The 12,812-nt window shown below is 49.1% G+C and overlaps 1 protein-coding gene across 3 annotated transcripts in view; it reads right to left on the bottom strand.

Annotated features, from left to right (window-relative positions):
- Positions 1 to 2,487: 2,487 nt before the first annotated feature.
- Positions 2,488 to 12,812, bottom strand: part of USO1 (USO1 vesicle transport factor) — a 44,925-nt gene continuing 34,600 nt past the window's right edge. For all 3 annotated transcript variants that reach the window (XM_077304689.1, XM_077304690.1, XM_077304691.1), the window contains 7 exons: positions 11,941 to 12,079; positions 9,255 to 9,418; positions 8,322 to 8,405; positions 7,697 to 7,786; positions 7,036 to 7,131; positions 5,314 to 5,529; positions 2,488 to 3,388 (listed from right to left, as the gene is read on the bottom strand). In XM_077304689.1, the coding sequence (XP_077160804.1) occupies positions 3,308 to 3,388; positions 5,314 to 5,529; positions 7,036 to 7,131; positions 7,697 to 7,786; positions 8,322 to 8,405; positions 9,255 to 9,418; positions 11,941 to 12,079 (870 nt within the window). In that variant the 3' untranslated portion in view covers positions 2,488 to 3,307. The remainder of the gene's footprint in view (positions 3,389 to 5,313; positions 5,530 to 7,035; positions 7,132 to 7,696; positions 7,787 to 8,321; positions 8,406 to 9,254; positions 9,419 to 11,940; positions 12,080 to 12,812) is intronic.

Genomic DNA, 12,812 nt, shown 5'->3' with positions numbered 1-12,812 from the left:
GGAGGCAAGGGAGGGAGCGCCGCCCCCGGGCGCGCCGAGGCGCCTGGCATCGCCCCCTGCTGCCCGGCCCGGCTCACCTGCGCGGCTCGTTGCCTTGGTCCGCCGATGCCCCCCTCGGGCCACGCTCCTCCTGCGGCCCCTCGTGGCTCCGGCCTCGCCGGCCCAGCCGCCCTGTCGGGCAGAAGGCGCAGCCCAGGCTCCGGCCACGGGGCGCCGCACCTGCAGCCTGGCTGCCGAGCAGCAAAGGGGACGCGGGGGAAGGAGCTCTGGGGGCCCCGGCAGGAGGGGGAGGGCGTTCCCTTTTGATCTGCTTTATGGCCTCAAACAGGCCAGTGATGGGCCGGGAGGGCGTGGCAAGAGGGAGGGCTTGGACACAGCTGTGCACAGGGGGGTACCGGAGGGGGCTGTGCTGGGGCCAGTTTTGCTTAATGGTTTCATTTGGATCAGTTCATAGTCGGTAAAGGTAAAGGTATCCGCTGTGCAAGCACCGAGTCATGTCTGACCCTTGGGGTGACGCCCTCCAGCGTTTTCATGGCAGACTCAATACGGGGTGGTTTGCCAGTGCCTTCCCCAGTCATGACCGTTTACCCCCCAGCAGCAAGCTGGGTACTCATTTTACCGACCTCGGAAGGATGGAAGGCTGAGTCAACCTTGAGCCGGCTGCTGGGATTGAACTCCCAGCCTCATGGGCAGACACCTTCAGACAGCATGTCTGCTGCCTTACCACTCTGTGCCACAAGAGGCTCTTGAGTTGATGTAAAAAGGTGCAATTCCTGTCGTAAATTTTCCAAGGATGGAAGGATGAGTAAACCTTGAGCCGACTGCTGTCATCGAACTCCCAGCCTCATGGGCAGAGCTTTCAGACTGCTGTTAAAGGAGATCGGGATTGGAAAACTGGACCATAGCCAACCAAATTAATTTGAATAGGGAGAAGTGTAAAGTATTACATCTGGGTAATAATAATACGATGCATAAATAGAAGATGGAAGAGTCCAGAGTTGATAGTGGTACACGTGAAAGGGACAGGAATTCTGGTGGACAAAAAGTTGAATATTGCAGGAAATCAGATTCCACTTAAATACTGGAAAGCACTTTTGATGACGAGGGCTGTTTGTAGCTGGAATATGCTGCCTCGGAGGGTGGTGAAGCCTCCTTCACTGGAAGGAGCCAGCTTGGTGTTGTGGTTAGGAGTGTGGACTTCTGATCTGGCGAGCCAGGTTCAATTCTGCACTCCCCCACATGCAACCAGCTGGGTGACCTTAGGCTCCCCACAGCACTGTTAAAACTGTTCTGACAGAGCAGGAATATCGGGGTTCTCTCAGTCCCACCCACCTCACAGGGCGTCTGTTGTGGGGAGAGGAAAGGGAAGGCGACTGTAAGCCACTTTGAGACTCCTTCGGGTAGAGAAAAGTGGCATATAAGAACCAACTCTTCTTCTTCTTCAGTAATATCAGGGCTCTCTCAGCCCCCCCCCCCTCACAGTGTGCCTGTTGTGGGGAGAGGAAAGGGAAGGTGAATATAAGCCGCTTTGAGACTCCTTCGGGAAGAGAAAAGCAACATATAAGAACTAACAAAGAAAAACTAAGAACCAACTAAGTTTTTAGGAGACTGGATGAGCACCTGTCAGAAGGGTGTGATTTTTTTTAATTTCCAAGAAGGGTGGGGACTGGACTGATGGGCCCTTGGTGGCCTCTTCTAGCTCTCTGATTCTGATGCTTATGCAGTGGCAAAGAAGAATCCCACGAACAATGACTCCCTGGATTGCAGTCAGCATAAGACAACTTTGGCCTGGGGTGGATTTGCAGGACAAGGCAGGCAGTTCAGCAGCAGAGCAGAGCACACCCAGCGTGTCCAACTGGCACAGCACCTCCGATTAAGCAGAGCAGAGAAGATCACGTAGGTAAGTCCTTGGGTGCCTGTGACCACAGAGGAGAGACCATCCTGGGAGGGAGCACCAGCCAACTCACTCTCTCCCGCCTCCCCTGAGCAGTGTCGAAATCTCTGTTTTGTCCCACCCTGGGTGGGTCTCTGAAAGCCTCCTCTGACATGCAAACGGGAGAGCAGATGTGGAGGGGAAAGCCCCAGGTTTGATTGCAGAAAGCATTCTGTGCACAGAACATCTTTATTTCCAAACAGAGGGATTACAAAAGAGGTAGCATTCTAATTTATTTTGCTGTAAATCTGTTTATAATGTTACCCATATTGCAAGAAGCGGGAAAATACAAAACAGAGCATCTTAATTGCATCCTGTATAACGAAAAGGTGGCTCACAAACTGGCCTGAATTCTACCAATTTTGATTAAGAAGCACTGTCCAGTTAGCTCTGTCAATACCTGGAACAAACAGCAATCTCTACAGAGTTTGCACAGCTTGCCAGATGGAAAGGTTTTAACAAGCGGAGAGGTGTGTGGGTGTGGGGTGGGGAGGCTATTTCATAATGATAAGCAATCATCAGGACTAAAATCAAAGGAATGAATACTAAAATGGTTATAGCATCTATTTTTATTACCAAAACAGCAAGTTGGTGCAGCAACTGTGTTTTCCTTTTAAAAATCTTATCCATTAGGCATGAGAACCAATAAATTATAATCAACACGTCATCTTTAGAACAAAAGCTTGTTTTTTCCTTTAAAGTGGGTACCTGGCAACATGTTAAACTTTCTCAAGGATTTTCTAAAAAAAATTGCTTTAAAACACTACCCAGCACTGCTTCGTCATTGTGGAAACCCCCCCACACCCAGAGAGCGCGTTTCCGCTGCTTCTCTTTCTCTGAAGTGACACGGAATGCAGCCATGTCAGGTGTAAAGGCACTCAAATGCTGAGCTCAGCGGAGCAGGAAATCAAAAGGAAACCACCTCCTCTTGGCCTGCCCCGCCCAGCACAAGAGGTAGCAGGAAGAGGCCACGAGATCGCTCCATACCAAATCCAGGAAGCAAAGATTCGATTTGACAGATGTGAAACCACAAATACAACTTATTTAATCACACCACAGCTCCAAAAGAAAGAGGTGACAGTCATACTGAAGAGAGGTGAATGCCAACGCACAATGACCCCCCCCCCCCACACACACACACACACAGTCACCTTTCATGCTTTGGCTTCTGAGGTGGACAGAAAACTCAAACAGTGGTCTTCCATGCCGGCAAGAAATTATCAGAGACTCTCAACATCAAGCTTAGGAGTAGATTTCGTGACTCTTCTCTGCTCACACCCATTTCCTTAACTTGGGATTCTGCATCACAAGGCCATGAATGTATCTTGTTTCAATGCAACGTGAGATTCGCACATTTGACCCATTAAGACCAAATTAATCTTCTGTCTCTTCTTTTCCATCTTCTTCATCGTCCTCACCTTGGTCCCCAGATTCAGTGTCATCCTCATCTTCAACCTTTGATGAAAGGAAAAGAAGATATGACACTAATCCTAATGTTCACCATGTGCCTGCCACAAATCAGCCGTTGAAGGGATGGCCTAAAATTGCCTGTGTGAGAAGTGGGGGAATCTCCCGATGCTCCCTCCCCAGCAGGGGAGCCTCTGCAGCTGTGCCAGCCAGCTAGCCTCCAAAGAAGCCTCTGCCAGGGAAGGGGGGGGTCTGTGGCCCAGCTCCTCCTCTTTCTCGGGCCAAAGGGAGAGACTTCCTGTGCAGGCTTGAGCTTCTATGCCTGCCCCAGCAGTGGAGGTGGGCGAAGGGCACACAGCAGCACATCCCCTAGATGTCAATCAAAGCCAGAACAGGCCCCTGGAGGACCCAGCCAGGCCGGAGGTGGTGCTGTTGAGGCTGTCCACATTTTCAGACTACTTCTCCATAGGCTACATTTGGGGAGTCTACTGGGCCCCCTGCCGGACGCCCCACCATCCTCTGCTTTGTGCTTGGTTGACAAACAGCAGCCCTCTTTAATTTCCAGGCGCACGGGGAGTGCATGAGCGACGTTTACAGTTAGATTTAATGCATTTTAAAACCTAAATCCTACTTGTGTTGGCTTAAGCCACCCGAGACCATGAGGAGACGGGCGGCCTATCTCTCACGACAGGGCAGAGCCCAGCACTACAGCAGAGCCCACGCGAGCTTCATTCCCCACTTCTCCACCTGAAGCTGCTGCTGAGTGACCTTGCCCAGTAGTCCCAACTCCTCTCTCCACTCCACTCCGCTGCCTCCCAAGGGGAGGGGAGGGAAAGTGACCGGAAGCTACTTGGAGACTCCTTAAGGTGAAGAACAGTAGGGTAGAAAAAACTTCTCTTCTTCCTTTTGCTAAGGACTGGAAAAAGAGTAACAAAATGATGTTTCCGGGAGAGGTCAGAGTGGGGAAATGGGGAGGCTGCTCACTCTCAACTTCTGCTATCCAACATGACAGGATGGCAGTCAACCCACCGACCGGCTTCTATGGCTCTTAACAGACTTCAAAAAACAATAGATCCCTGTCCTGTGGAATTCACAATAGCAGAAGGGGAGAAAGTAGATCAAGGCGTGCAAAGGAAAGAACCTGCATTCCCATCAACTGGGAGTATTTGGATTTAGTCCTAAGAGGAGAAGGGCTAGGGAATTCAGGGAGGAATCTGAAAGATGCCAGAGATGACAGCAGGAGTCAGGGGACTGAAGGTCAGAAGGAAAGATAATTCAGGATCTCCATGGGGAGAGAGAAGGGTGGAAGTAGGGGAAAGCCAGGGACGACCTGGAAGGCCATCAGGAGATACTTGTGCCCAACATGGAAACGAATTACATCTAAGGCAGAAGCACTATATGGTTTGAACAAAAAGGATAATCAAAGCTTTGGCCTGAGGTGAGCAAGGAGGAGGTTGCTGTAATCAGAGCAGACACAACATACGCCATAGAATGGTGACTAGCCCAGGGTCATCCAGATGGCTGCCTGTGGAGGAGTGCAGGATCAAACTTGGCTCGCCAGATTAGAAGCTACACTAGGGGTTCCCACTAGTAGTTGGTGAGAAATTTGGGGGCAATAGAGGGGCAGCAGTCTGCAGCTGCGTTTTCCTAGCAAGAGACATTCCAAGGTGGCTTGCCATTGCCTCCCTCTGGGTAGTAGTGACCCTGGACTTTCCTGGTGGTCTCCCATCCCAGTGCTGACCAGGGCTAACCCTGCTTAGCTCCCGGAAGGAAACGACAGCTTCAGAGGGTGGCCTGGATGGGGTCATCTTCCTGCTGAGCTCCTTCCCCTCCTCAGACTCTCCCCATTGAGGACCCAAGAACGTTTTTCCCCCCCAGACTATTATGTGGCCACTGCGCATCAAGCAAAACAGAAGTGTAGGCAATACACTGAGCTTTCCATTTGCAGTCAACCTAACACAGGTGCCTCCTACCGGTTCTCCAAGATCCTTGAGCTTATTCTTCAGCGCAACTATTTTCTGATCCTGGTCAGCCAGAAGAACCAGCAGGTCATCCTGTTCTTTTTTTGAGTTGGCTAATTCCTGCTGCAACACATTCATCTCTGTTTGCAAAATGGCCACGGTGCTATGGGCAGAGTCCAGCTGCTGCTTCAGGGAAGTCCTTTCCTCAGCCAGACCTACAATCTCGTTCTGACAATTGGGGTGGGGGTGGGGAGGGAAAAACCAGAACCCTGTTAGTGCACAGACGGCAGCCCACCCCACCTCAGATCAGAGTATAACCCTGGGGGGACCTCAACATTCTTTTAAGTTTGGCATCGCCTCGAAATCCAGCGAGGAAACTGATCAGGGCAGCAGGGATTGGTCTCCAACAGGTCCTGCCAGACCAGCCTGGTGGCCTCCTTCGGCCTAGTGGCAGGCTTACTAGATCGTGGAAACTCAGTGGATGCTTGTTCAGTTCGTTGTTTGTACAAGTACAGAAAAGTCAAGAGGATGAGTAGCTGCTGGTTTTTGTACCCCGCTTTTCACTACTCTTCCTCTCTTGATGCCAGACATCCTGAGAGAGCTCTGACAGAACTGTCGTATGAGAACAGATCTGGCAGGAGAACTAAACCATGCCCCCCCCCATTCCAGCAAACCAGAGCAGAACAACAGTACCCGAAGTCGACAACCTACTACAACAAGTAAAACAGCTACCAAACTGGGAGAATAGAGAACTCTAACTACAACTGCAGTGCCCCCGACCAGAGCAAATCACTGAAATAAGGAACCGTAAAACTGAACACTGAAATAAAGAACTGTAAAAATCAACTATTAAAAGAAATACAACCCCAAGAAGAAAAGGCAAACAATGCTGCCCCCTCAGATAAAAGAAAAAACACTAGGAAAAATAAACAGTAAATCCCAAAGCACCCCCAAAACCCACCCCACCCACAGAAACCAAAAGAATATCTTGGGAGAAGTGATTAAGAGAAGTGAATACAAAAGGAAAAAAAGATCAGAGTCCCTCAGTCAGTTCCTTGATGTCCTGCAACAGGGGTAGTCAAACTGCGGCCCTCCGGATGTCCATGGACTACAATTCCCAGGAGCCCCCTGCCAGCGAATGCTGGCAGGGGGCTCCTGGGAATTGTAGTCCATGGACATCTGGAGGGCCACAGTTTGACTACCCCTGTCCTACAAGCTACCAGAGCAAGCTCAGCTTGCAGTACACATTTGCCAAAGGCAGTGCAAGGATTGGCTGGCTGAAGCAGGCTTTTATTTCAAGTACGGTATATACCTGCGTATAAGCCGAGGAGGGCCTTTTCAGGGTGGAAAAAAAGGTGCTGAAAAACTAGGCTTATATGTGAGTATATAGGGCAAACAGTCTTACTCCACATGGTGGGTCCTGGATTACTTTATGAAATGCAAGGACTGGATCTGGGAAACCCAGTTCGAAATGCACGCTCAGTGGGGATGCTCCCTGGGTTATTTTAGCTCTCTGAGCTTCATCTGACCACCCCCCACTGCCCCATCCCCCCTAGTCACTGTAGGATGAAAGAAGGGAACGAAGAGCCAAATCAAAGGGCCCTCGGCTCCCTGGAGGAGCGGGCAGGATCAAGCAAAGTTATTCGAGGGGTTCTGAGCCAACCCAAGAGCAACCAAGCCCAGCTAAACTTCACCAAATGCTTAGAGATGCAGCGAGTTCTAGGCGGCAGTCACCTTCAGTTCCTTTGTCTCCTGCAAGAGCGCCACAGTCCTTCCGTCCACGTGTGCTGCCTCCTTTGTGCCTCCCGGCACATGGGCTGGCACTGCACTCTGCAAAAGAGAGATCGGAGTGAGCAATGAGTCGGAAAGCATTGATGTGCTCTAGCTAGTGCCACAGGATGCAAACAACCCCCCACGGTCAGCCTTCAGGACAAGAAGGAGCTGCTGGTGGGGAAGTTGGAAACTGGCTGGGAGGCCGCTGGGGTTTGTCAGGAGGGACTTCTTTCAGCTAGGTCTGCCTTGGAAGCTGCCCCCTTCTTCAGATTCTATGGACCTAACCATGCTGACCTACACTACCCGCTGTGCTTTGGGCCCTCCCTCAGGATCATCTGCTGTGGGGCCAGTTCTGGCTTGCTAGTAAGGGGGGGGCAGCAGCGTGGGATTCCTGGGCAGGGTGGCTGCTGTTGCCTGGGTCCATGGTTTTAAGGGCCACTGCAATGTCTGAGCTACCCTGCTTTCAAGGTGGAATAGAAAGAACCTTAATTAAATAAATTGGGTGTGAATTCCCAGCTATTTATGACTGAAACTTTCCTAGACAACTGAAAGAGACAGAAGCGTTCTCCTGTTTCAAGCCACAGAAATGACAAGGAGCTCAGTCAGTGTTCTGCAGGGTCACCATTTGCTGAAGCAGTTCCTTCTTTTCCGTCTGCAGGGTAGCCATCTCTGTCGTCTGCATGTAGATTTGGGCTCTCAAGGTTTCCACTTCCTGTAGGAAAAGAAATCCCACTATCAAACATGCCTGCTGCTCCTTAACATGGGAGGATCATTCAGAGAGGCTAAGTAAAGACAGCAGAGACCCCTCTGAACTCCAGCACACAACATGAGCATGACTTGGACACACTGGAGAAGTCTGTTTTCGGGGTTCAGTGAGGCTATAAAGAATGTCCGGCAAGGTCTCTCTCCTGCTTTAAGTTCAGCTTAGCCAGACCTCTGATGTTGAGGCTCTCAGGAGCGAGTGGCTCACGTGTGTGCAGGTTCATGCAGTCAGTGTCTTTCCGTAGCCACGGCTTCATTCCCTGGCAAGAGGGTCCGACCATTCAGGAAACGTGCGCAAGCAGCAGTAGCTTTGCTTTGACACACCTGGCCCAAGACCAAGCCTGGCAACAACGTGTGCGCATGTACCACCATCCTTTCATCAAACACCACATGGAGGCAGCACCTGAAAGAATATGACTTGGCGCCCCCCCCCGCCCCGTTACAACAAGGAGGGGTACAACTCAATGAGCGTTGGGGCTTCTTACCCGGCGCAGTTCATTCTCCATCTCAAGACCACTTTTGGTCTGCGAAGACTCCTCAGCTGTTCCCACTGCTGGTGGTGAAAGCTTCTACAAGAATCAGGCAGAAACAAAAAAGGAGATCCATTCAGCCATCAGAAGGGCAGCAGCTGAAGGTTTTGAAGCCTCGTGGACTTCATTACAGGCTCCCAAGTGAGAACGGTGCTGCCAGACAGCTTTGGAATTCAGGGGACATCCTGATGCATATTCAGGGGTCAGACAGTAGAAGAAGAAGAAGAAGAGTTGGTTCTTATATGCCGCTTTTCCCTACCCAAAGGAGGCTCAAAGCGGCTTACAGTCGCCTTCCCTTTCCTCTCCCCACAACAGACACCCTGTGGGGTGGGTGAGGCTGAGAGAGTGCTGATATCACTGCCCAGTCAGAACAGTTTTATCAGTGCCATGGCGAGCCCAAGGTCACCCAGCTGGCTGCATGTGGGGGGAGCTCAGAATTGAACCTGGCATGTCAGATTAGAAATCCGCACTCCTAACCACGACACCAAACTGGCTCTAGTCAGTTTGTACTAGTCTGTATACAAATATACACAATTATTATTTTCTACGTGCAACTTTGCAGTATTTGTATACATTCCAATTTTTAAATGTAGAATTGTTCCATGACTGGGCTGGCCACAGGCAGCTGCCCCCTCCTTAGCCAGACCCTTGATCCTGCACTGAGCAGGAGGTTGGGACTAGAGGGCCCACATGGCCCCTTGCCACCGTATGATCCCATGGAAAGCAGGCTGTGCCTTCAAGATTAACAGAGGTGGTTCCCAATACTACCAGCCTGGATTCTTCCTGGCTTAGGAGCCAGAGGATGCCTCCCCTCATCCGCCAGGGGAGAACGGACTGAATGTTTCCGATGAGAGGTTAACGGGCAGCACTGAGCAGAGCCTAACTCACCAACGTTTCAATCAAGGAATCTTTTTCTCTTAGTTGTTCCTCCAGCCATTCAAGTTTGCGTTTCCCCTCTTCTGCCTCCTCACGTAACTTGCTTATCTCTTCTGGCTGAACACCGTTCATCTGAGCCACATCGTTGCAGGAACTATGATGCTGACTGTCTTTTCCTAGGAGTCAGAGTCGAGAACTACTCATTTGTTTACAGGGTTCTAGGAAAGATTTTCCACAGCGATTTTTATTCCAAGGAACATTTTGAACCTCTCCCACCTTGGGGATGCTATTATGAGGGAACTGCAAGCAGAGAACTGGGTTGGGTCCAAATGCTGCCCCTTCTGCATGTGGAAAGTGCCTTCTACTTGTAAAAGGCCTTTTTGTCCATCATGCAAGGACCCGGCGTTAGGAAAGCAAGAGGGACAGACAACCTGAAAGGCTGCAGAACTGGGCAATGGGATACGAGGACAAGTCAAAAGAGAATTCCTACAAAATCATAGAAACCTCTATTAAACAAAAATATCAAAATGTGAAGCTACTGTTTCTTGACATACCCACCATCTAGGTCTATACATTTCTGAAGGTGGTATATTTCTCTAATAGCCCTTCATCAAAGGATTCTGCACTCTTCAATTTACACCACACAAAAAGGGCAGTTTTGGTCTCCTCAAGGGATTTAAATTGTGTTCCTTTTACATGTCTTTTTTGGGGAAAAGAAATCTGAAGGAACATGATCAGGGCTGCAAGGGGGATGGGGTAAGGTTTCCCAATGATGTTCCACCAGGTTTATGGTCGAGGCCAGTGTTAGAGCCAAGATTACGGGTCCCCTCTCTGGTTGGAGCAATCACATCTTGGCTCCAAACACCGGGACCCCCATGCTGCTTCTGAAAGTTTTTGCGCTAAGAATGTTTTTCGCCATCTGGAACTATGGTAATATTAATGGGTTCAATCACATTTTTGAAATTTATGTAACCCACTGCAAGACTGTCCCCAGGAACGGTGGGCTAGAAATTGTAATAAATAATTTATTAAATTATTATTATTTATTTCCTGTCACTCACAGAATCATAGAGTTGGAAGGGACCTCATGGGTCATCTAGTCCAACCCCCTGCACTATGCAGGACACTCACATCCCAATCGCTCATCTACTGTAACCTGCCACCCCCTTGAGCCTTCACAGAATCAGCCTCTCCATCTGATGGCTATCTAGCCTCTGTTTAAAAATTTCCAAAGATGGAGAACCCACCACCTCCCGAGGAAGCCTGTTCCACTGAGAAACCGCTCTAACTGTCAGGAACTTCTTCCGGTTATTTAGATGGAATTTCTTTTGAATTAATTTCATCCCATTCGTTCGGGTCGCAGAGACCTGTTCAATCAGGTTTTCTTTGGAATAAACCCGTATGTGTATGAGCTGGAGCCCTAGGAGCAATATAGTTCTGACTGACTCTAATATTTCCCTTCTGCTCAGAGTTCTCTGGACAATAGCTTCTGCTTCAGTGTGATTTAGAGCAGTGGGTGGACCAGTGGACTCCTGGCCAGTTACTGGACCAGCACATAGCTGCAAATGATGGTGGATCAGGTCCCTCTTGGTTTACTCATTTAGTACCCAGCTGATGCTCTCAAGCAAGTTTTGAAACCTCACACATCCTTGGTTTAAGGAATCTATAATCAGTCACCTGTAAGTCCATTGCTTTCATGAAGTTACCTGACGTTCTTACAGGAAAACCAGACTAGTGTCAACCGTTTACGCATTATCCTTTTCTTTTAGTCAGAGATTATGAACCTGACTCAAACCACATACAGACTTCCAAGATTGTCCAAACCCTGTTATTACGAGCTTCTGACATTTCCTTTCTCGTATCCAGCTTCTGCTGCCACCTTTACATTAGCTCTAAAGCCCTTTTTGATCCCTTGTTATTCATGGTGGTAGTTGTGAAAGCAGCTAATTTAGAACCTCTGGCATTCTAGCCCTTGGGTCGTTTGATGTTGTGGGAACTGCAGGGACACACTATCTCTACCCCCTTCCCCACCTTGAACAGTGGAGGCCAGCTTTTGCTTTTGGCACACTAAGGGGCATCTGGACAGTTTCACACCTAAACAGGCAATGGGGGGGGGGAGTGATGGGGCCAAGGTTGATAAAGATTAACGGTTTCCAGAGAGGTCAATCTTAGCAAGAGATGTTCATATCATTGTTCTTTCAATAAAGAGCTTTCCTTCAATGAAAACTACTTATTGAGAGCAATTAGGTGAAACCTCACAAAAACCAAACAGACTTCATCCGAGCTCAAGTGTGCTAAATAACTGGGAGTAAATGACAGCACAGGAGTAGAATCCAAAAAGGAATGGCAAAGACAGCTGGTGACAACCTGCTAAGCACAGAAGGTTTGCTTTGGTGCTTCCAGCTAATCCATGCTACCAGTTGCTATGGCAGCCAATTGGCACTTCTGCCAAGAGATTAATACTCTCCAACTGAGAGGAGTGAATTTCTTTACCAAGCTTCCCCATGATGTCAGAAAGGCCAGTGGCTGCCTGGAGCCAGACTGGACGGAATTCATTTGCACCTGCCCGGTCCCTGGTCAGAGCTGCTGCTGCCATTTCCCAAGTGCAGCTTGTCCTCCTATGACCTGTGGGTGGCCCCCACCTGAACCTCACCATGGAGTCCACACAAGGGGCAATGCATACTGCTCACGGCAATACCTAGCTGTACTTTCAGCAAGTTGTACTGGTCCTTGTGTTGCTGGATTTGGGACACTTGCTGCGCAACGGTCGTCTGCAGGTGTTCGTTCTGCATTTTTAAAGATTCCACTTGCTTCTTCAATTCTTCCAGCTCCTGATCCTTGAAAACAAAGCAGACACTTACTTAATAATGCTTGTTATCATGACTGTGCGTTCAACTTTTTTTTTCTTTAAAAAAATTGCCTCTGCTTTGCAGTGGAAAAAAAATAGTTGGGGCTTAGGAACCAAGCCCCCCTAGACAGCTACTTGAAAATCCAGAAATGCTTCTTAGCAGACAGGGTCACAGGGCATTGGCTTAGACGCAAGACCACACCAAGGGCGTGCACGATCCCAGCATGCCTCAGACTCTCTGCCTCCAGTCTCTCTTAGGCTCTCTTGCCAAATGTTTTGCCCAGGCACACCAAGTCGGCTCTTCATCACCGGCTTGGTTTACAGTCTGTCTTTCACACTGTGACTGAAAATGGATTACAACATTTACCAATGCAGGAAGAACAATATAAGACATCTAAGCAGCATTATAAAAGAACAGGATAACCAAGTTAGAAAACAAGTCAAAGGCAAAAGAAAGGAAGGAAGAAGATGCTGGGCATGCAGGAAGTCCCCAGTTCAACCCCTGTCAGTATTGCCAATTGAAAGGACCAGTGACAACCCAATCAGCTAATAATGAGTAGACAAGAAAGAAATTTTCAAGCTGGCGATGGCAAAAACTTTATTCAAACAATAGAACGAGTTCCTAGGTATAAAACCTGGTTTTTGTATTTTACTTCGTCAGTGAACTTATTTCTTAATTGGTTTCTTTCAGGGATGCTAACAAAGTCTTCAACACACTACCT

Source organism: Paroedura picta, chromosome 11, assembly GCF_049243985.1.
Source record: "Paroedura picta isolate Pp20150507F chromosome 11, Ppicta_v3.0, whole genome shotgun sequence".
Classification (NCBI taxonomy): domain Eukaryota; kingdom Metazoa; phylum Chordata; class Lepidosauria; order Squamata; family Gekkonidae; genus Paroedura; species Paroedura picta.
This window is presented reverse-complemented; position numbering and strand designations above follow the sequence as displayed.